The 23,963-nt window shown below is 45.2% G+C and overlaps 1 protein-coding gene and 1 pseudogene across 1 annotated transcript; one reads left to right on the top strand and one right to left on the bottom strand.

Annotated features, from left to right (window-relative positions):
- On the top strand, positions 1-3,438 carry LOC136466973 (uncharacterized; annotated as a pseudogene).
- Positions 3,439-3,597: 159 nt separating this feature from the next.
- Positions 3,598-11,913, bottom strand: LOC136466972 (NDR1/HIN1-like protein 13). Its single transcript, XM_066465518.1, has 2 exons — positions 10,832-11,913; positions 3,598-4,950 (listed from the first exon to the last, which is right to left on the bottom strand). Exons 1-2 carry the CDS (start codon positions 11,767-11,769, stop codon positions 4,935-4,937), a joined length of 954 nt encoding a protein of 317 aa, XP_066321615.1. The 5' UTR covers positions 11,770-11,913; the 3' UTR covers positions 3,598-4,934.
- Positions 11,914-23,963: the final 12,050 nt, after the last annotated feature.

Genomic DNA, 23,963 nt, shown 5'->3' with positions numbered 1-23,963 from the left:
TGCACGCCCACTCCTCCTCGTTCTCCTCCGGCCGCACCCTCCTCTCCCTCCGCCGCGATGCCTCGGCGGCCGTGATGCCGACGCCGCCGCCTACCGTCGAGCCGGAGCTCGAGGAGTTCGACGCCACGTCACCGTGCACCTCGCGGACCTCACTGCGGCACACGACGCTGGTGGCGGAGTTCGGCGAGCGCGCTGTCAAGGCGCTCGACGTCTGCAACGCGGCGTGCGACGGCGTGTACCTCACGAGCATCACAGCCTCCGCACTGCTGCTGCCGGTGCCGAGGAGGAGGAGCGGCAGAGGCTGATCCATAAGGGCCAGCTCCGGCGCGCGCTGAAGGCGCTGTCGGACCTCTCCGTGCTCCTCATCGACGACGACGACGACGCCGCCGCCGCCGCGGTGGGCGCTGGTGGCGGGCTCGCCTCGTTCCTCGCGTCCCACCGCAACTACTCCTTCGGCCGCACGCGGGCGTCCTCCTCCCGCGCCGCGTCCCTCGCCTCCTCCTCCTCCTCCTCCACTTCCTCGTTGCGCTATGCGCACTTCCGCTCGCTCTCATAGAGCGTGTCCCACACCTGGTCCGCGGCGCGCCAGCTGCAGGCCATCGGGGCCGCCCTGGCCATGCCGCGCGCCAACGAGGCCGCCGCCATGGGCTGCCTGCTCCACCTTGCCGCGTGGGCGCTCGTTGCCGCCGTGCCCTGCCCGGACAGCGCCGCCGCGCTCAAGGCGCACCACCACCTCCCGTCCCCGCCGCCGCACGCCACGTTCCCCTGGGCGGCGCCGCTCCTCGCGCTCCAGGAATGCCTCGCCGAGGAAGGGAAGCACAAGGACCGCCGCAACTCGTGCGGCCTGCTCAGGGAGATCCACGCGCTCGAGAAGTGCACGCAAAGGCTCGCGGAGGCCATGATGTCGCGCCCGTCCTGCTCACGGGCGAGCGGGAAGCTGAGGTGCGGGAGGCAGCAACCAAGGATGACAGCTGGGGACCACCTGTCGGTGAGTGAAGGACCTGCCACTTACAAGCGGGACCCACTCGTCAATCATCCACGTCAGCATAAGAGTCCACCTCAGCGCGCCAGTGTGGCAAAATCGCCTAGCAAAACCATCCTAGGGAGTAAATCGACCGGTTTTATAAATTTTAATGTGTTTTTATATTTGAGGTCATATCGGGCGATTTACAAAAATGAGACTTGAAACATCGATCGTTTACAGATTTGATATTAGACTTATATTCATAGATGTCATCCAGCTCGGTGTGATCAGGTGTCATTTTTTCAATTTTTTCATATTTGAGGGGTTTCCAAACCTTAAGGTGTGACACGCACTTTTTCCTATTCTTTCTTGAACTGAAGCTAGCCGTCCTTCCCCCCAACGCCGCCCCTCTCTCTGCGGCGGCGGAATGGCGAAAAGCGGCGAGTCCACGGTGGAGGTTGCGTCCTCCAGCTCCTCTCCTCTTACTCCCGCTTCCGCGTCGGCTACGAGGCCGAAGGCGAAACACCGTATGGAGATCGAGGGGTACCCAGTGGATGGCGTCTCCATCGGCGGTCAAGAGACCTGCGTCATCTTCCCGACGCTGAACCTCGCCTTCGACATCGGCCGGTGCCCGCAGCGCGCCGTCTCGCAGGAGTTCCTCTTCGTCTCCCACGGGCACCTGGACCACATCGGGGGGCTTCCCATGTACGTGGCCACGCGGGGGCTCTTCAGGTTGCGTCCGCCCACCATCTTCGTCCCGGCGTGCCTCCGGGACCTCGTGGAGCGGCTCTTCGAGGTGCACCGCGCCATAGACCAGTCCGAGCTCAACCACAACCTGGTCCCCCTTGAGGTCGGGGAGGAGTACGAGTTCAGGAGGGACCTCAAGGTCAGGGCTTTCAGGACCTACCACACCATACCCAGCCAGGTGAGATGAATTGGTTCACTTCACTTCTTGGAATTGTATATGTTGTGAATTCATCCGTTATAATCTTGCAATGCTTGGATGGAGTATCAATTACGTGATGTGTATGCAGGGGTATGTGATATACTCGGTGAAGCAGAAGCTTAAGCAGGAGTTCATTGGCCTACCAGGGAGCGAGATCAAGCAGCTCAAGCTATCAGGTGTGGAGGTCTGTCTGGCTTGGTGGCTTTGGAGTTCAAATTGAAGCACAGTCTAGTAACCTGTTGAAGGGAGTATGGCGTGTAAGCCCCCTCACCAATTCATAACTTTTGCAGATCACGAATACGGTGTCCACCCCCGAAATTGCTTTCACGGGAGATACAACAGCAAATTTCATTCTTGATCCGGATAATGCAGATGTGCTGCAGGCAAAAATTCTTGTTGTGGAGGTATTTTGTTATCACTTGTCGCTTTACAGCTAAGTTCTCAGTTTGCAACATGTCACCAATTTTGTGGCATTAACAGCAAGTCAACATACTTAGAAACACATTCCATCTCCACTGCTGAACGTTTTATCTTCTGTAGTCTTTTCCCTTTAGTGAAATGTGCTGTGTGAATTTCGGAGTACTTTTCTAGATGACGCCATTTCAGTTGAGCATGCAAGAGAATATGGACACACGCATTTATCTGAGGTATCTGATTTAAGCTGTTATTTGAGGTATTCCAAACTTGTTTATTCAACTTCCAAAATGTCAACTAGTATCTTCCCAGAAGTTTGCTTTTGGAAACACAGATAGCCAGTCAGTCCGACAAGCTTGGAAACAAAGCTATTCTACTGATCCACTTTTCTGCTCGTTATACTACAGAGGTGGGCTGACATCTAACCATTGTTTCAGTTCTATCCATTGAAATGCTATGGCTACTTGCAATTTTTCTTTTCTGTTATTCAATTCCATTCTGACTACTTCTATGTGTCCACTCTATCCTAATTCCATTCATACTTAAGGTGCTTCGCTTCCATATGGCTATTCAAGTTTTTTTTCCCAAAGCAACTGCACCAACATGCACATCTCTTTTCTATTCTGAAATTGTACTTGATGAAGAATTATATCAGTTGTATTTGCTCCTTTTGTTATGTCTGGGAAATTTGGCCTATTTGCTTTGCATTGTTTGTGACTAAGCTAGTTATTCTCTTGACCTTCTCCGACAACTTTCTTTTAGCAAGAACAGTGTCTGCATCGAAAACCTTAATATCCTTAGTTATGACTATTCTGTTTGCAGGAAATTGATGCGGCAATAAACAGATTGCCACCGTCTTTCTGTAGCAGAGTTTATGCCTTGAAGGAAGGCTTCTAATAAAAACATGAAGCAGGACATCAGTAATGAAGTTTTGTCAATGGGATCAGCAATGCAATTTTCCAAATTGGATCGTGTGGGTAACTTTCACTATAAATCTTTTTGCTATGTGTGCTCTGATGATACTATACCAATCATCTGAAGATTTGTGCGGGACTTTTTGTTGTCGGTACTCAATGCTTCTGACATTGGAATGATTGAATAGTGGAATACGAAACATCCTGCATAAGCACCATGTACTTAATTTCTTTTTAACAGAACCATTTACCTTATTTCTGAACATTGGCAAGTTGTATTACATGAATACCATGTGACTTTCGACCAACAACAATGGTTCGTGTTCTAACTTCTACACTCTCATATATATGTGTGCAGCCACAATAGGAACGATCCTCGCTTCATCTCTGAAGATATACAAGTAGTACTACTATACGGAATCCACAAAAGAAAACTGAAGTTAGGCAATTGGTTTACAAAGTGAACTGGCTACATCCATTGCTACGTGCATGTCCTTGCCCCTCATTATAAGAAACAGAGATCAACATGCTTTCACTCAGCATGCTCCAAGATCTGCTCATTTGATCTGTCTCATGAAACGAGCGATTGATAGATGATAGATATGAACTGAAGACAGGTGTAACAGAATTTAAAACGAATGGCAACACTGCTTTAGATCTGAGGTGATAGATCACAGCACCATTCACCGATCTATATTTGCAACACTGCTTTAGATCTGAGGTGACTTAAGATGTCTGACTGTGAATCTGATGCACATAGTTATCTTTGCTGTGAACGTAAAGCATAGACTTACAACCTGAATGCAAGTTAACCCCAGCAAACATGTGTGTTGCCAACCTGTTAGAGAACTTGTCCGGAATCTCGATAGGTTACCTTAAAACCTGAATAAGATTCTGAAAGTTATCAAGCATGAATAGGATTAGTTCCATTGGAAGCCCGATCCATAAGTTTTAGAGGTAAAATAGAGTGGAGATTGGAGAAAAATGGGACTTGCAGGGTATTTGCCAATGGTAGGAAAAGAAACGGGTCTTGATATTTGAACCTTTAGATGGTGCAGTCCGAATCATAATACCTTTTCTTTTCATTTTACAAGATCAGTTCAAAACTGTAAAATGTCAGTGCCGATTTTTGTCTGATTTTAAGACCTTTGCTCAAATTCAGATCAGAGTCTTTATCTCAGTACTAGTTAAGACAATGAAGAAACAACTGTATGGCCATGTTCGCTTCTCTTATAATCCGTACTTTTCAGCTTGTTTTTTCAGCCGGAACAATGTTTTTCTCTTACAACAATCAGCCGGAATAGTATTTCAGCTTATTTTTTCAGCGAAGCGAACGGGGCCATGTGTTTCAATCAACTGACAGGAGCACGCACCCCATCGTTCATTTCATTCCTGCTATCTATACACCACACAATCAAAAGAATTGGGAGCTGGAGTGTAATATACAGTTACAAACTTGGTTTACTACATGCTTTTCAGAGTCTTCAGACCATGCATCCAATATATATATTCAGAACCATCGACGACCATATACTGTACCATCACCAATCAAAAGTTCGTGGCAAATCAATCACCTTCATCTTGTCGGCAAACACACACAGACAAATTTACGGCGTCTACAGCTCCGGCGCCTCTGGCATCAGCTTGATGGTCTCTACTCTCTGAGCAGCTAGGTGCCTTGTGCTTCAGATTTTCTTCAGTTCAGGCTAAACCTGAAATAATTTTGTTGAGAAAATGTCGGTCAGATTCAGTTTCCATATCAATTGTTCAAAGAGCAGTGGATTGTTGTAAATAATGCTAAGATGATTAGTGGACATAAAAGCTAAATTGCACTACTTATTTGGTTCTTTCAGTGTTTTACTCTTTTAGGACTTCTTTGACTGAAATTATAAAGAATTCTGGTATGCATTTTCAAACACGCCCTTAGCTTCGGAGCACTTGACTTGCTGTGGATACATCTTCTGATCACAAATAAGTGACGTATATTTTTTTTTATTAAAAAACTACTTACCAAGACAAATCTACTCATACCATTTCCAAACATCCAAATTCAACACATAGAAAGTAATATATATGCTACTAAAATTCCAAATAGCTATCATAGACAATCCCAGAACTTCATTTATTATTATTGATTGAAGCTAGTATGTCATACACCCAACAAAAATCTACCTGGAATTTTCAAACCATATTCGGAAATTCTTTATTTTCACTTTTCACTAGAATTATTGGCGTGTACAGTACGTGTTTGGTATCATGCAACTTGGAAGCCAGTTTGGGTATGCACCTTTAGCTCTAGGCACTGGTCCTTACATGCAACCAATAATGTTCCTGTCATCTAGGATCCAATGTCCCTATGGACTTTTCCCGGTTCATACATACCCCAGATTTTGCCATCTTGCAAAAATAAAACAAAAAAAATAAACGGTGTCTTTTTATACACGGGATAAGGCGATCAGCTACCCCTGATGGCCCAACTAGCGGCAACATGCAAAAACTTGGCACACCAAAATGGGGCCAGCAAGTTCCATCATGAATCCGCGCTAACTAGTGACACACCAACATGTATTAATGTATATCTATTTTTCAGATAATGAGCTACAAGCCTACAACATACTACATATCTGAACATTTTTGTCATGTCCAGGAGTGAAATTTGGCCCTGATCGCTGCAGCTTCTTTAGGCTGTAATTGTGGCTGCAAGAGAAACACCTATAATCTGCTTTAACTTTATTTGGAGTAGGAGTTTTGATTGATAAGAGCCTCAAGAATGGTGTGGTGGGAGTGAGAAGGCAAGGAGATAGGATTATCTTAGTCAAGCTTGTCGTTGGTGATATGGTCTTGAACGTAATTAGTGCGTATGCCCCCCAAGTAGGCCTCGACGAGAGTGCTAAGAGACAGTTCTGGGAAGACTTAGATGGCCTGGTTAGAGCTATACCTAGTAGTGAGAAGCTTTTTATAGGAGGAGATCTTAATGGGCATGTAGGTACTACAAGCGCAGGTTTCGAGGCAGTTCATGGAGGTTTTGGGTATGGTAGTAGGAATCAGGAGGGGGAGGAAGTTCTGGACTTCGCGGTAGCTTTTGACTTGATGATAGCCAACACTTTCTTTAGAAAGAGAGAATCTCATCTAGTGACCTTCAGTAGTGGACAACACTGTAGCCAGATTGACTTTGTCCTCGCAAGAAGAAAGGACAAACGAGCATGCTTGGATTGCAAGGTGATACCAGGAGAGTGTGTTGTTTCTCAACATAAGCTTTTGGTGGCAGATTTTCGTTTTCAGGTGCGTGCCCGTAAGGATAAACAAGCTAAGATTGAAAGAACAAAGTGGTGGAAACTGAAAGGGGAGACGTCAGAGGTATTTAGGGAAAGGGTTATCAAAGAGGGCTCTTGGAAGGAAGAAGACGACATAAACAACATGTGGGATAAGATGGCAACCAACATTCGGAAGGTAGCCTCAGAGATGTGTGGAGTAACCAAAGGAAGGGGATGCGAGGCTAAAGATACTTGGTGGTGGAACGAGGAAGTCCAAAGGGCTATTAAGGAGAAGAAAGAATGCTATAGACGCTTGTACCATGACAGGAGTGTGGACAACATAGAGAAGTACAAGGTGGCAAAGAAGACTGCAAAGCAAGCTGTAAGTGTGGCAAAGGGTAGAGCGTACGAGGATCTTTACCAACATTTGAGTACGAAGGAAGGAGAGAAGGACATTTATAGGATGGCTAGGGTTCGTGAGAGAAAGACACGGGACTTCAACCAAGTTAAGTGCATTAAGGATGAAAGGGAGCATCTCTTGGTGAAGGAGGATGAGATCCGACATCGATGGCAAGAGTATTTTGACAAATTGTTCAATGGTGAGAATATGGACACTACCTTTCAGTTGGATGACTCTTTTGATGACACCAATAGGCGCTTTGTGCGGAGAATCCAAGAATCTGAGGTCAGAGAGGCGTTGAAAAGGATGAAAGGAGGTAAGGCGATGGGACCGGATGGTATCCCAATCGAGGTGTGGAGATGCCTCGGGGACATAGCTATAGTATGGCTAACCAAGCTGTTCAACCATATTTTTCGATCGAACAAGATGCCTGATGAGTGGAGGAGAAGTATATTGGTACCGATCTACAAGAATAAAGGGGATATTCAAAGTTGTACGAATTACCGGGGAATTAAGTTGATGAGCCATACTATGAAGCTATGGGAGAGAGTTATCGAGCATCGCTTGAGAGCAATAACGCGGGTCTCTATGAACCAATTCGGTTTCATGCCCGGAAGGTCAACCATGGAAGCCATTTTCTTAGTAAGACAAGTTATGGAGCGATATAGGGAGAAGAAGAAGGACCTACACATGGTTTTTATTGACTTGGAGAAGGCTTATGATAAAATACCAAGGAATGTTATGTGGTGGGCTTTGGACAAACATAAAGTCCCAACGAAGTACGTCGGGCTCATTAAGGACATGTACAACAATGTTGTGACTAGAGTTCGAACAAGTGATGGAGACACGGATGACTTCCCGATTAGGATAGGACTACATCAAGGGTCAGCTTTAAGCCCTTATTTGTTTGCTTTAGTGATGGATGAGGTCACAAGGGACATACAAGGGGACATCCCTTGGTGTATGCTTTTCGCGGACGATGTAGTGCTAGTTGATGAAAGCCGGGCAGGAGTGAACCAGAAACTGGAGTTATGGCGGGAGACCTTGGAGTCCAAAGGTTTTAGACTCAGTAGAACTAAAACTGAGTATATGAGATGTGACTTCGGCACTACTACTCGGGAGGAGGAAGATGTTAGTTTGGAAGGTCAAGTAGTGCCTAGGAAGGAAACTTTTCGATATTTAGGATCAATGCTACAGAGGGACGGGGATATCGATGAAGATGTTAGCCATAGAATCAAAGCAGGGTGGATGAAGTGGCGGCAAGCGTCTGGTGTCCTATGTGACAAAAGGGTACCACAGAAGCTAAAAGGCAAGTTTTATAGGACGGCGATTAGACCTGCTATGTTGTATGGTGCAGAATGTTGGCCTACGAAAAGACGACATGTTCAACAGCTAAGTGTCGCGGAAATACGTATGTTGCGTTGGATTTGTGGTCATACAAGAAGGGATCGAGTTCGGAACGATGATATACGTGAGAGATTAGGGGTAGCGCCAATTGAAGAAAAGCTTGTCCAACACCGGTTGAGATGGTTTGGACATGTGCAACGGAGACCTCCAGATGCACCGGTGCGTAGCGGAATCCTAAGTCAGGATAGTAACGTGAAGAGAGGCAGAGGAAGACCGAAGTTGACTTGGGTAGAGGCAATAAAAGGAGACTTGAAAGGATGGAATATACCCAAAGACTTAGCCTTAGATAGGAGTGCTTGGAAGACAGCTATTCACGTGCCTGAACCTTGAGTGCTTCTGATGGGTTTCAACTCTAGCCTACCCCAACTTGTTTGGGACTTAAAGGCTTTGTTGTTGTTGTTGTTGTTGTTGTTGCAGCAAGAGATTTGCCGCTGTTTTTATTAGACAATGGGAGAAAAACAATCAAGTGCAAACAAAGAACAACAAAGAAAAGATCTGAGAACTACCAGAAAAAAAAAGGAACAACAACTCATCAGGGGGATAAAAGGAAGACGAGGCTCGGCTGAGACAACAGATTAAGACCCAAGGGCAAGAACACCACTACTTCAAAAACGACTCTACAAAGTCTAAGCCAACTAAACCGTAGTAAGTTGGGGTGGCATCGCCAAGTTGTGTTGTGTAACATCATCTTTGCATAGTTACACAATAGAGCTTGATGCATGCATGCGTGCCTAAGAGAAGCGGAATTTCCTTGAACAGTTGGACGTAATTTGTTTGTATGTATTTCAGTGTAGCTATCTTCTTCGCTTACCCAGCTGTAGACAGACATGCCTGAGGATGGAAAGCATCCATAGACTTGCTATCCTGCATCCCAGTGGAAATGTTTTATAAACGAGCTAAGAACCTCACTGATAATGGGTTTGTCGGCTGCGGCTACAGTCAGTGCCGGCCCTAGGGGGAGGGCACGAGGTGCGATGGCCGAGGGCTCATGCCGGGGAGGGGCCCAAGTCTAGGTATACAAACACCCAGGCCCAATAGTCCATTAGGCATCATCAGCAAACTAATTGAAAGACAGAAGATAGGCAGAGAATTGGCCAGACTGCCCAAGAGGACAACGTTGGTCTTTCTTTCCAAGGCAGAGAGGAGGCGAGGAACCACGCCGCACACTCTGATCACGACTCATGAGTTCGTGACGTGCCGACACGCGGAGAGCTGGACCGCCAGAGAACGGCGCAGCGGCGACCGGGCAAGGCTCCACGACAACGACATCTTGGTTCCTGCCTCCTTGTGAATTGCATTCGCCGATCAGTTGTTTCAATTCATGTCCACATCCTAGGTATTTTTTTCTTATTCATTTTTTAATCCAAATTAATTATTTGTATAGTATTCTAGACTTATAGTATTTTATACTCTTATAGTTATAGTTTCCTTCTAATTTAGGTGTTAGATTAAAAATATATTATGGTATTATTTTCACTTTGCAAGTAAAATTAGCGTCTATATATTATAAGATTTTAGAGGAGTCATGGTGACGAGTTCGCCAGAGGGGCCTCAAGATCATAGGACCGGCACTGGCTACAGTCAGTCGATAGGAAATTGCAGCCACAAAAACGAACAGGCTTGCACCCGCTTTGAAAAGTTTATGTCATGTTTGGTTACACCCTACGCCACACCGAGCTGTGGCGGTGCTTACCTCGGCGGCGGTGAAAATGAATGCCACGGCTGTGGCAGGATTTTACACGGAAAGTAACCTGGCGGGGAACCGCAAACACCCTCTACATTTCATATGAAGATGTCAGAATTCAGTTGTACAGCAAGGAAAAGAAGAGTAAGCGCCTACACGGCGGGCAAGTGGAATACACAGAGAGAATCCGCGGTGGCTTTGGCTCGGAGGAAGACAGACAGACAGCCGTTCCGGTTCTGGTGACTCACTAGTGATCGCCTGATCGGCACCGGCAACCGACATTCCACTGTGCAGCCAGCACCAGGCCTGGCCCTGGATCTGCACGATCCACTGTGCCCACCCGTGGCCTGAGGCATCTCCTGCGGTGGTGCCACGAATTGTCTCTCCTGCTTGCTAGTGCTAGGGATCATCGATCACCTAAGCTAGCTACCCTACAGGGGGGCCCGTATATATATATATGGGTAGGGTAGCACAACACATGCATGTGAAGATGCGTACAATTGGAAAATGCATGTAATGTATAGTATTGTTGCCTCAAGTTTGCAAGAATTTCCTAGCGCAACAATCGCGCGAGCTCACTTGATAGAGGTTCGCAAGAATTTTGGTCCAAATTCAAAACTCCACAAAAGAATAAGATTTCAAATTATGAATATTTGCGTAAATAAAGCCTACTACTTGGAACATTACAAATCTACTATATATATACGCATGCAATCGCGTGCAAAAAACGTTGAGAACGGAGTAACAATAACGACAGTAGTAATTAACTAAAACACCGACAAAAGCAATTAGCTATCAATGCAGGTAGATGCAAATGAGCAGGAGTACTGGTAATGAACTCAACTCACCATCTTACTCTAAACAGGAGCACCTGGCACTTGCTCATGGGCCCAACCACGGTCCCGCCGTCGGACGACGACGACCCCGCGGCGGCGGCGCGCGGCGCCATCACGCCGTCGTCGCAGAGCAGCCTGATCGGCACCATGCCCGTGCTTATCGCCCCGACGCGGACGCCGACGTGGGCGTCCACGACCACCCTGAACCCCTGCTGCCGGCGGCGGTACCTGTCTCGGACGCGCGCCGCGACGCCCTCGTCGAGGACGACGCCCCTGGCGGTGGCCACGAACGCGACGGTGGCGACGGTGCGCGGCGCGTGCGCGAACCCGTGCACGGGCGCCCAGCCCAGCGCGACGTCGCCGTCGGCGTCGCGCAGCGACACGCGGCCCTCGCCGTCGCCGTACCGGAACGCCACCCGCTCGTTCGGGTTCCACGACACCACGCGGGCGCCCACGGTGGCGTCCATGGCCGACACGGACGAGGAGTTGCCGCCGCCGCCGAGGCGGAGGCGCACGGGGGAGAGCGGCTGCAGGTGGAACGACGGCGCGCGCGGGCGGTAGTAGAGGTAGGCGAGGCAGGCGGCGGCGAGCGCCAGGCAGAGCGCGAGCAGGGCGAGCCCCGTGGCCAGGCAGCACGCGCGGCGGCACGAGCACCCGCCGCCGCCGCCGCGGCGGTGGGGCGGCGGCTGCTGGCGGTACGGCCGCGGATGCTTCCGCGCGCCGCCCGGAGGGTACTGCTGCTGCCGGTACTGGTGCGCCGGCGGTGGTTTGAGCGGCAGAACCTGCGGCGGCGGCGCGAGCGTCGGCTTCTTGAAAGGCGGCGCGGCCGCCGGCCTGCTTCCGGGGGCCGGCGTCGTCGTTGTCGTTGTCGGCCTTGCCGCCGCCTTGGGCCTTGGCTTGGACGGCAGGGGAGGCTTGGGCTTGGGCGGCAGAGGCGGCTTCTCGGCCATGGCGCGCGCGCGGTTCTTTGGACTTGGTGCGCGTGTGGTGATCAGGAGAAGGGTGGGGAGTGAAGTGATGGTTTGGTGCCTAATTGCTGACTGATTAGCTGCCGCTGCAGCTACTTATAGTGGCAATGGAATGCTTGATGCTTCTTGGTGATAAAAACAGAGGTAATAGCTTGAGGGGTTGGTGATGGCCGCTCCAGGACTCTTCTACTCTGCTCTACTGTGGTGGCGTAGCTCTGGCCATAATGGGAGGGAGGGATACCAGTGGGGCCCGGTGGCAGTGTGATAGCTAAGGATGGGCCGCCCAAACCCCTGGTAATCGGCAGGTACCATCAGGCTAGCAATTAGGCTATAAAATCTCTCCGGGTTGTAATTTTGTACCCACAACCCATTCCCTTTCCTCTCTCCATGTTGGTTTTTCTCATTCATATGCACATAATATATATTTTAGGGGCTCTTATATTCTTACTACTATTTTTCAAGTCTAACTGATTTTGCCTTCATTTATTTTGCTTTAACTTTATGATTTTGCCCATCCTTTTTCAAAACGAAGATTTTACCTATGTTCCTTTAGAGGAGTTAGTAATGTGAGTTTAGCAGGAGAGAGAGAGACTTGTTTACCTACATGAATTTGCCTAGAATTCACATTATGATAGACTCATGTTCCAAGACAAAGTGGAATATGGATAAGGTCGAGTGAAGCCATTTATATTTCTTATGGGACACATCAAAGATGCATACGTTCATACATATACAAGGCGTTTATCCCTATAAATGCTCGCATGCACGCGCGTCATATCTCATATATCTCTCCGAGCACATTTGAGACATCGGGTTGGCATACCTCGAGATTGAAATTATTATCGATAAACTCATCACGAGCATCTCGCTGTCGACATGCATATCGCTTATTATTGAAAGAATAGTTAGGGCACGTTTGGCATGGTGCCGGCTTCGACTCCTAGCGGTGATTGCAACGAAGACATGCCAAAACGATTGGTGCTGAAACGGTTCTAGCAAAGGAAGCCCGGTTCGGAGGAGCTGAAGCTGGAGCTGCAAAAACGTGGTTTCAACCAACTCCTCACAAACTTGGCATGAATTATAACTAAAATGTTATTAGAGCCATTTTTTGCCTAACGTTTTCCAAAACGGCTTTAGTTCTACGAGAGGAGCTAGTCCACAAGAGGAGTAGGAGCTAAAGCACTTTGAAAAAGAGTCGTAGCCCTACCAAATCAATCCTTAACTCTGAATACAGGCACCCATATTAAGTTAGATAATCCAACTCAGGTGGATATATATTTCACTGTTAGAAATTTAATTTTATGTCATTGAGGGGAACCATGTATCACTGGTTTAGCAAACGAAGTACTCGTAGATGCCAAGCAGGCATTAGACAATGTTAGGTTTTCTCTTTTTGAATTGGAAAAAAAAAGGTGGATCCTGCGTCGGTCCTTACTGGAAAGGAGAAAGGGACAAAACTTGGTCATGCATGGCACTTTCCTTTGGACACTTTTCCCCTGGATTCCGGTTCCTATTTCTGATCATCACTTGCTCTGACGGACGCTGCAGATGAGCAGATGCCTTTGCTTTGCTTGCAGCCGTGGCATTCTTCCGATTCAATCCTTAGCAGCCTCCCGGTTGGCTCCGATTGGACCGAATGGTCCACAGATAACAGGCTCGATCAGCTGATTCTTTGTCGCACTGCACCACCCAGCGACAGCACGACAATTGAATCGGCAAATTACTAGAAAATACTTGGCGAAGCACCGACTTTTGTGATGAGTCAAAATAAAACAAAAGGTATCTTTAATTTAACTAAATTTATAAAAAAATAGTATATATGATACTCCCCCGTTCAGATAGTAATTGGCTTTTTTAAATACATAGTTTTTGTTATACACTTAGATATATATATGATCTAGATACATAAAAAACAATGTATTACAATTTGACTAGAAATGTTTTCACGTGCATCTATTTGGTGTAATAAAGATAGATGTTATATCCTCTAAATTTGTACAAATTTAGGATGATTGATAACAAAACTATCTTTTTTGGTTACAACTATTCATTTCGTTGTGAAATTACCCCACTAGCCTTTCTATTCTAATAATTTTCAGTTGGAGGCACCTTCTTCTATGGACCGTTAGATGACAGGAGGTAACGAACGGTTCACAAAACTCGCAAACACCGTAAATTTAAGGACAATTGTCTGTTGGACATCTAAAATGATGGTTCTTTGCTGACGGACATCCACTTTGGAGCATTTTGCCAGAAAACACTCTTGTTCGGTGAAATTAGGCCACAGAACACCGCGGATCGGTTGTAGCCGGTTGAGGAGAGAGAACAACGGTGAAATGGCATTCTTGTCCCTGCCGCTTTCTTCTTCCTCTCTCTCCCTTTCTCTTCCTGTCCCCGCCACCCTCTCCGCCTCCCGCACGACGGCACGCGCGGAGCCGTCGGCGGCGAAGTCCACGAGCGTGGGCGCTGTGCCCTCGGGCACCGCGCGGCGGTGGTCTCTGGCAGCTTGCAGAGCTTGAAGAGCGCCGTGGCGGCCTCACGGTGCTCCCGTGGGCCGCCGCGGTGGAGGAGCCCCGTCAGCGCTGGGATGGCCGCGATGAAGGACGCTCCGGTCAGACTGACCGGACTCTAGACCCAGCGTCCGGTCAACCGATGTAAGCCACGTGTCATTGTCCATTCAATAGGAACCACCCGATCGCAACGGCTAAGTAGCAACCGGACGCTCCGGCACAAATGACCAGACACTAGACCCCCAGCGTCCGGTCATTTACAGTAAGGTTCCAAACTGGGTTTTCTTCGATCGGACGCGTCCGGTCCATCATGACCGAACACACCTCAGCATCCGGTGCAAAACCCTGGATATTGTGCTGACCCGTCAGTTCGACCGGACCCAGACTTCCAGCGTCCAGTTAATTTAGATCCAGCGTCCGGTCACTTACAGTGACCTCCAACTGTTCTATCTAGGGCACTCTACGGGCGGACACTCCACCGGTGAAGTATCTTACCCTTGCTCAAATGTGCCAACCACCAAGTGTATCACCTTGTGCACATGTGTTAGCATATTTTCATAAATGTTTTCAAGGGTGTTAGCACTCCACTAGATCCTAAATGCATATGCAATGAGTTAGAGCATCTAGTGGCACTTTGATAACCGCATTTCGATACGAGTTTCACTCCTCTTAATAGTATGGCTATCTATCCTAAATGTGATCACACTCACTAAGTGTCTTGATCACTAAAACAAAATGGCTCCTACATTTTATACCTTTACCTTGAGCCTTTTGTTTTTCTCTTTCTTCTTTTCCAAGTTCAAGCATTTGATCATCTTCGTCATTGCTTCATCACTTGGAGTAGTGCTACCTATCTCATGATCATCTTGATAAACTAGGTTAGCACTTAGGGTTTCATCAATTAACCAAAACCAAACTAGAGCTTTCAATCTCCCCCTTTTTAGTAATTGATGACAACCCTTATACAAAAATATAAATTAAAGTTCATTTGAATCGATGTTGCTTGCCCAAGCATATTTACCATGTGTAAAGGATATGGACAAGTTTCATGAACTCCATATGATAGCAATTGCTCCCCCTACATATGTGCTAAGAGTTTGGATTGAAGCTTTGCACATACGATTAGATAGGAAATATAGGAGACAATTTCTACCAAATGATGCTAAGGTATAAGAGATGGACCTTTGAAGCGTGATACCAATCGGAGTGCACCAATATACCATCCTTAGCACCATTAGTAACTAGACATACATAAAAACTAGAATACCCCATGAGATCAATATTACAATAGGTCTAGTTACTTTAGCCTATGCATGCTAGTTTTTCATTTCAACATTCAAACCTACAACTAGCATACACCACATAAGCATGGATATTGAAATTAAAATTTTATGCCATGTAAGCAAACATATGTAATGCACATTGAAATTTACCATACAAGTTCATGAGCTTGCTCCCCCTATTTGTATGTTCAAAATTTTAATTGATCCCCTTTCTTTGTCATATATTATCTCTCCCCCTTTGTTTCTTTGTTGTCTTTTCACTATCTTTGTACACTATTTCTCTCATTTTGTCATCAATGACCACAAAGGCTTAAAGTATAGATAGGATAGGATTATTAATGGCAACAATTTGCACAAAAGGTGACCTCAAATTATAGATGTGTTGAGGTGAAACCATGTGAAATGAGGATCATTTTTCCAATTTGGTTCAATCTAGATTACTTGCAAAAGATATTTAACTCAGTTTGATCCAAGGACAAGCTTCTTCACACCTCCAATTAAGGGTTATCTTGTACCATATTGAGTTAAACACTTATAGCCCATTTTGTAAATCAAACACTAGGTTTACAAGCCCACAAACATGTCATATGCTACCACTAGATCATTTCAAACATACAAGCAATAGTGGTACCATACAAGCATCAAATTCATTTGATTTTCATGAATGAGCCTATTCAAGTGTAAAATATGTCTAGATGCACTAATCATGTCCTTAGCAAGGATGTATGCCATGCCAATCAACTTTTACCTTGGATTGCTCAAAGGAGAGGCATGCCATATAAGTTGGAGGGGTGCATCAACACATATTGGAGAAGTCAAGTATGTTCAATTCATTCCTTAGCTTGCAAAACCTCTTCTCATCAAGTGGCTTGATGAATATGTCAGCAAGTTGATCTTCGGTGCCCACACTCTCTATGCAAATGTCCCCTTTTTGTTGGTGATCTCTTATGAAGTGATGACGGACATCTATATGCTTTGTTCTTGAGTGTTGAACCGGGTTGTTGGTGAGCTTTACGGCACTTTCATTGTCACATAGCAATGGCACTTACTTGAACTTGATTCCAAAGTCACTCAAGGTAGCCTTCATCCAAAGTAATTGAGCACAACAACTACCGGCCAAAATATACTCCGCTTTGGTGGTTGAAAGTGCTACACTATTTTGCTTCTTTGATGATCAAGATACAAGTGATCTTCCCAATAATTGACATGTGCCCGATGTGCTCTTTCTCTCAACTTTGCATCCCGCATAATCGGAATCCGAATATCCAATCAACTCAAATATTGCTCCTTTGGGATACCACAATCCAACATTTTGTGTATGCTTCAAGTACCTCAATATTCTCTTTGTTGCCTTCAAATGACTTTCTCTTGGTGAGGCTTGAAATCTAGCACACATGCATACACTAAACATCACATCCAGCCTTGATGCGGTCACATAGAGTAGGCTTCCAATCATAGACCGATACATCTTTTGATCCACCATGTTGCCACTAGCATCACTATCCAAGCTTCCACTTGTCCCCATTGGTGTACTAATAGTTTTAGCATCATCCATTCCAAACTTCTTGAGCATGTCCTTGATATACTTGCCTTGACTCACAAATGTGCCATTCTTCATTTGTTTGATTTGAAGACCAAGGAAGTAACGAAGCTCTCCAATCATAGACATCTCAAACTCACTTGCCATCATCTTGCTAAACTCCTCACAAAATTCTTGATTTGTTGATCCAAAGATGATATCATCAACATAGATTTGCATTACAAACAAGTCATTTCCAAGCTTCTTGGTGAAGAGAGTAGTGTCAACCTTTCCCATCTTGAATCCCTTAGAGAGTAGGAAATCCCTCAATCTCTCATACCATGCTCTAGGTGCTTGTTTCAATCCATACAAAGCCTTTCTCAACTTGTAGACATGGTTGGGTTTCTTCTCATCTTCAAAACCGGGAGGTTGCTCAACATACACAAGCTCATTGATGTACCCATTTAGAAATGCACTTTTCACATCCATTTGGTACAACTTGATGTTGTGGGCACAAGCATAAGCTAGCAAGATCCTAATTGCTTCCAATCTTGCAACGGGGGCATATGTTTCTCCAAAGTCAAGACCTTCAATTTGAGTGTAACCTTGAGCCACTAATCTTGCTTTGTTCCTTATTACTATCCCATCTTGATCTTGCTTGTTCCGAAAGACCTGCTTAGTTCTAATCACATTATGATCCTTAGGCCTCTCAACTAAATCCCATACTTGGTTTCTTGTGAAGTTGTTTAGCTCTTCATGCATAGCATTGATCCAATCAACATCCCTCAAAGCTTCATCTATCTTCTTAGGTTCAATGGATGACACAAATGAGAAATGTTCACAAAAAGAGGCCAATCTTGATCTTGTTTGCACACCTCTTAAAATATCACCAATGATAGTGTCCAATGGATGATCTCTTGCAACATTGGTTGGTTGAAGCACTTGCACTTGATTGCTTGCATTAGATTGATTACTTGGTTGGGATGATGAACTAGCCATTTGTTGATCTTGCACATTGCCATTACTAGTGCTTGCTTGGATTTGATCATGAGAACCACTAGCTTGCACATTTGAGTTAGAGAGCACTTGATTCTTATCATCTTCAACATCAATCACCTCTCTAGGCCTTAACTCACCAATGTCCATATTCTTCATTGCATTGACCAATTGAGTGCCTCTTACATCATCTAGATTCTCATCTTCCTCTTGGAAACCATTTGTTTCATCAAACTCCACATCATGAACCTCCTCAAGAGTGCCACTAGCCAAATTCCAAACTCTATAAGCCTTGCTAGTAGTGGAGTAACCAAGTAAGAAACCTTCATCACATTTCTTTTCAAACTTGCTCAATCTAGTGCCTTTCTTCAATATATAGCATTTACAACCAAAGACCCGAAAGTATGCTATGTTGGGCTTTCTTCCATTCAATAGCTCATAAGGTGTCTTTTCCATCATGAGGTGACAATAGAGTCGGTTGCTATAGTAGCAAGCCATGTTGATTGCTTCGGCCCAAAATGAATGACTCACATTGTACTCACTCAACATTGATCTTGCCATATCAATCAAGGTTCTATTCTTTCTTTCAACTAGCCCATTTGATTGAGGAGTGTACTTGGTCGAGAATTGATGTCTAATTCCAAATTCATCACATAACTCATCAATTCTAGTGTTCTTGAACTCACTTCCATTGTCACTTCTAACTTTCTTGATTGTTGTTTCAAACTCATTGTGAATACCCTTGACAAAAGATTTGAATGTTGCAAACACATCAATCACTCTTGTCACCAAGAAAGAATACCCATGTGTATCTAGTAAAATCATCCACAATCACAAATCCATATTTATTTCCTCCAATGCTAGTGTATGTGGTTGGTCCAAACAAGTCCATGTGCATTAACTCAAATGCCTTAGATGTGCTCATCATACTCTTCTTAGGATGTGTGTTACCAACTTGCTTTCTGGCTTGACATGCACTACATAGCTTATCTTTCTCAAAAGTGACATCTTTCAAGCCTCTAACTAAGTCATGCTTGATTAACTTGTTTAATTGTTTCATTCCAACATGACCAAGCCTTCTATGCCATAACTAACCCATGCTAGATTTAGTGATCAAACATGTTGTCAATTGAGCTTCTCTAGCATTGAAATCAACCAAGTATAGATTCTCATATCTAAATCCTTTGAATATCAAGTTAGAGCCATCTACACTTATGATCTCTACATCATCCACACCAAATATACACTTAAAACTAAGATCACATAATTGAGCTACCGACAATAGGTTGAAGTTCAAGCTCTCTACTAATAGCACATTGGAAATGCTCAAGTCATTGGATATTGCAATCTTACCAAGCCCTTTGACCTTGCCTTTGCCATTATCACCAAATGTGATACTATCAATCCCATTGCTCTTGTTTTCATTGATTGAATTGAACATTCTTGGATCACCGATCATGTGTTGTGTGCACCCACTATCAAGCACCCAATGCCTTCCTCTGGCTTTATAATTCACCTACAAAAGAAGATCAATTCCTTTTAGGTACCCAAACTTGCTTGGGTCCTTGAAGGTTAGTTACCAAGGTCTTTGGTACCCAAATGGTCTTCTTCTTTGGGCCCACAATTGGTGTACCAATAAACTTAGTCTTCACACCATTGGCACCCTTATAAAGCATGTAACAAGAATCAAATTTGATTGAGGATACATTAGGTAGCTTGTTCTTATTAGTCTTGTAATTTTGCTCTATATGCCCAACTTGCTTGTATCTATTGCAAAACCGACCATTGCCCTTCACAAAGCTAGCTTTGGGAGTGACAAAGGCCTACCTTTCTTGGGGGTATAGCCTAATCTCTCTTTGTTGAGAGAAAATCTTTGGCTACCCAAACACTTTAGCAAGTGGGCTTCTCCACCATAGGCATTGCCTAAGGCACGAGTGAGCTCATTCACCTCACCTCCTTCTTGAGGGTTTCATTTTCCACCATAAGTGAGGCATCACAAGTGAGACCATCACTCAAGGGTGAAGTGGAAGTAGTAGTGCTACAAAAAGTGTTAGTGGGAGCAACAAAAATAGATTCATCAATAAGATCACATGTTAGTCCCACATCACATGATATGATCACTTGCTCCTTCTTGGCTTCCTCCACTTTAACTTGCTCAATGAGAGAGGAGTGAGCCTTTTCAAGCTTAGAGTGAGCTTTGCCAAGCTTCTCATGGGCTTCCATTAGCCTCTCATGAGTGGCATTGAGCTCATCAAGGGATTGCTCAAGAAATTTGACTTTCTTGTTCAATTCCTTGTACTCCTTTCTCTTCATCTCAAAGCAAGTATGCACTTGCTCACACATGTCCATGAGCTTCTCCTTGGAGTACTCATCATCATCATCATCACTCCTACAAGCATCACTTTCACATTCATCATCATCACTCACATCATATTTTATCTTGGTAGGTTTTGCCATGAGGCACGTCGATGGAGTGTCGAAGATGGAGGGCTTGTTGTTGATGGCGATGCTTGCTAGTGCTCTCTTGATAGATTTCTTGTCATCATCACTAGAGCTATCACTATCCGAAGAGCCATCACTATCCCATGTGACCAAATAGCCTCCACCCTTCTTCTTTTGGAAGGTCATTCTCTTCTCCTTCTTCTCCTTCTTTTCTTTCTTATCCTCCTTGTGCTTCTTCTTCTTATCCTCATCATTGTCACTATTGTATGGACAATTTGCTACTATATGATCGGGGCTTTTGCAATTGTAGCATCTTCTCACATACTCTTTCTTCTTGGTGTGATCTCTTCTCTTTCTTGCACCATAGCCCTTCTTCTTCATGAATTTTCCCATCTTGCGCACAAAGAGAGCCATAGCTTCATTATTAATATCACTAAGATTATCATCATCACTTGATTCTTTCTTGGACTTGCCCTTGTTCTTTGATGATGATGAGCTAGCCTTGAATGCTATGCTTTTCTTCTTCTTGTCTTCTTCCTTCTTGTCATCCTTGTCATCCCCCTCCCTTTCCACATGGTATATCTCTTGTGTTATGACATCACCTAGTACTTGGTTAGGGGTAATATCCTTCAATCCTCCTCTTATGATGAGCAATCTCAACATCTCAAATCTTGGAGGTAAGCACATCAAGAATCGATGGGAGACATCATCATCCTTGATCTTTTCTCCCAAAGCCTTCAAGTCATTGACAATTACTTGTAGCCGATGGAACATCTCTAGAATGCTCTCATCATCCTTCATCTTGAAACTTGTCAACTTGTCCTTGAGGATGTACAACTTGGCACTCTTCACCACCGATATGCCCTCATATGTTTCCTCCAATCTCTTCCACACCTCATTTGCTCTTTCACAATCCTTGATTTGCTCAAACACCTTGGAATCAATGGCATTGTATATGGTGTTGAGAGCCATTGTATTGCATTGCTTGTTGATCTTATCTTGGTTGGTTGGATCATCGGGATCAATGATAGCATAGTCATTCTCGGTCACTTCCCATACTTGATCATTGATTGAACCAAGATACATCCTCATCTTTCTCTTCCAATAATCATAGCATGTGACATCAAAGAATGGTGGTTTGCCCCTCACATGGTTGAACACAACTTGAGCCATAATTTGACACCAAGGTTATTAAGCCTTCAATCAAACAGTGACCACAGCTCTGATACCACTTGAAAGGTCCTAATATGGCTAGAGGGGGGTGAATAGCCTATTTAAAATTCTACAAATCAACTAGATCAATTTGATTAGTAAGATAAATAGCAAAATGCAAACTTGCTCTAGCTCTACAAGGGTTGCAAGCCACCTATCCAACAATTCTAGTTGCAAAGCTAGCTAGACACACACCTTGCTATGATACTACTCACTAAGAGCTCTCAAACTTTCTACTCTAAAGAGCTCCACTAAGCAAACTTAAATAACAAAGCAAGCTCTCAAATCTAATTACACTAAAGAGCTTGCTACAACTAGTTTGCAAGAATATAAATGAGTGAGTAGGATGGTTATATCGTCGTGTAGTGGAATGAACAATCACAAGATGAAGATTAAGCCAATCACCGGGAGAATGCAAATGACAAGAGACAACCGATTTTTCTCCTGAGGTTCACGTGCTTGCCAACATGCTAGTCCCCGTTGTGTCGACCAACACTTGGTGGTTCGGCGGCTAAGAGGTGCTTCACAAACCTCGTCCACACGATAGGACACCGCAAGAACCGACCCACAAGTGAGGTAACTCAATGACATGAGCAATTTACTAGAGTTACCTTTCGGCACTCCGCTGGGGAAGGTACAACTCCCCTTACAATCACCGAAGGCGGTCACGAACAATCACCAACTCGTGCCAATCCTCCACCGCTGCACCGAACCATCTAGGTGGTGGCAACCACCAAGAGTAACAAGCGAAATCCGTAGCGCAACACGAATACCAAGTGCTTCTAGATGCAATCACTCAAGCAATGCACTTGGATTCTCTCCCAATCTCACAATGATGATGGATAAATGATGGAGATGAGTGGGAGGGCTTTGGCTAAGCTCACAAGGTTGCTATGTCAATGAAAATGTGCAAGAGTTAGAGCTTGAGCCGGCCATGGGGCTTTAAATAGAAGCCCCATCAAATAGAGCCGTTGTACCCCTTCACTGGGCACAACACGGGCTGACCGGATGCTCCGGTCAGACTAACCGGACTCTAGACCCAGCGTCCGGTCAACCGATGTAAGCCATGTGTCATTGTCCATTCAACAGGAACCACCCGATCGCAACGGCTAAGTAGCGACCGGACGCTCCGGCACAAATGACCGGACGCTGGACCCCCAGCGTCCGGTCATTTACAGTAAAGTTCTAAACCAGGTTTTCTTTGATCGGACGCATCTGGTCCATCACGACCGGACACACCTCAATGTCCGATGCAAAACCCTGGATACTGTGCTGACCCGTCAGTTCGACCGGACCCAGACTTCCAGCGTCCGTTCAATTTAGATCTAGCGTTCGGTCACTTACAGTGACCTCCAACTGTTCTATCTAGGGCGCCAGTGGCACCGTCGGACTGTCCGCACTCTACGGGTGGACACTCCACCGGTGAAGTATCTTACCCTTGCTCAAATGTGCCAACCACCAAGTGTATCACCTTGTGCACATGTGTTAACATATTTTCACAAATGTTTTCAAGGGTGTTAGCACTCCACTAGATCCTAAATGCATATGCAATGAGTTAGAGCATCTAGTGGCACTTTGATAACCGCATTTCGATACGAGTTTCACTCCTCTTAATAGTACAGCTATCTATCCTAAATGTGAACACACTCACTAAGTGTCTTGATTACTAAAACAAAATGGCTCCTACATTTTATACCTTTGCCTTGAGCCTTTTGTTTTTCTCTTTCTTCTTTTCCAAGTTCAAGCATTTGATCATCTTCGTCATTGCTTCATCACTTGGAGTAGTGCTACCTATCTCATGATCATCTTGATAAACTAGGTTAGCACTTAGGGTTTCATCAATTAACCAAAACCAAACTAGAGCTTTCATGGCGCTGTAAGGAAAATGGACCCTAGGCCCATTTACTTTAGATTTTGGTGTTTGATGACCAACATAACCAAATTGGACTAAAGTATTTGCAAGTGTTTGTTTTGTAGTTCAATAGGGTGCAAGATGTGACTTGGACATAGGCGACGTGGTGATCCAATAATCAACACCATAAGCAAGACCCTAGGAGCACAAGAGAAGACCTAAGGTATCTAGCAAAGTCCAAGCACGAAGATAGGAACCAAGCCGTATGCAAGATCGCGAAGAAACGAGCCACAGAAGTGACCAGATGATGGATCGGACGCTGGAGGAAAGTGACAGGACGCTCCGATCAGTGACTCAACTAC

The sequence above is a fragment of the Miscanthus floridulus genome, chromosome 7 (genome assembly GCF_019320115.1).
Source record: "Miscanthus floridulus cultivar M001 chromosome 7, ASM1932011v1, whole genome shotgun sequence".
Lineage (NCBI taxonomy): Eukaryota > Viridiplantae > Streptophyta > Magnoliopsida > Poales > Poaceae > Miscanthus > Miscanthus floridulus.
The sequence above is the reverse complement of the archived record's forward strand: the minus strand, read 5'-3'. Positions and strand labels throughout refer to the sequence as shown.

Excerpts from the sequence above, each read along its gene's own strand:
- LOC136466972 (XM_066465518.1), bottom strand. The coding sequence starts at position 11,769 with ATGGCCGAGAAGCCGCCTCTGCCGCCCAAGCCCAAGCCTCCCCTGCCG.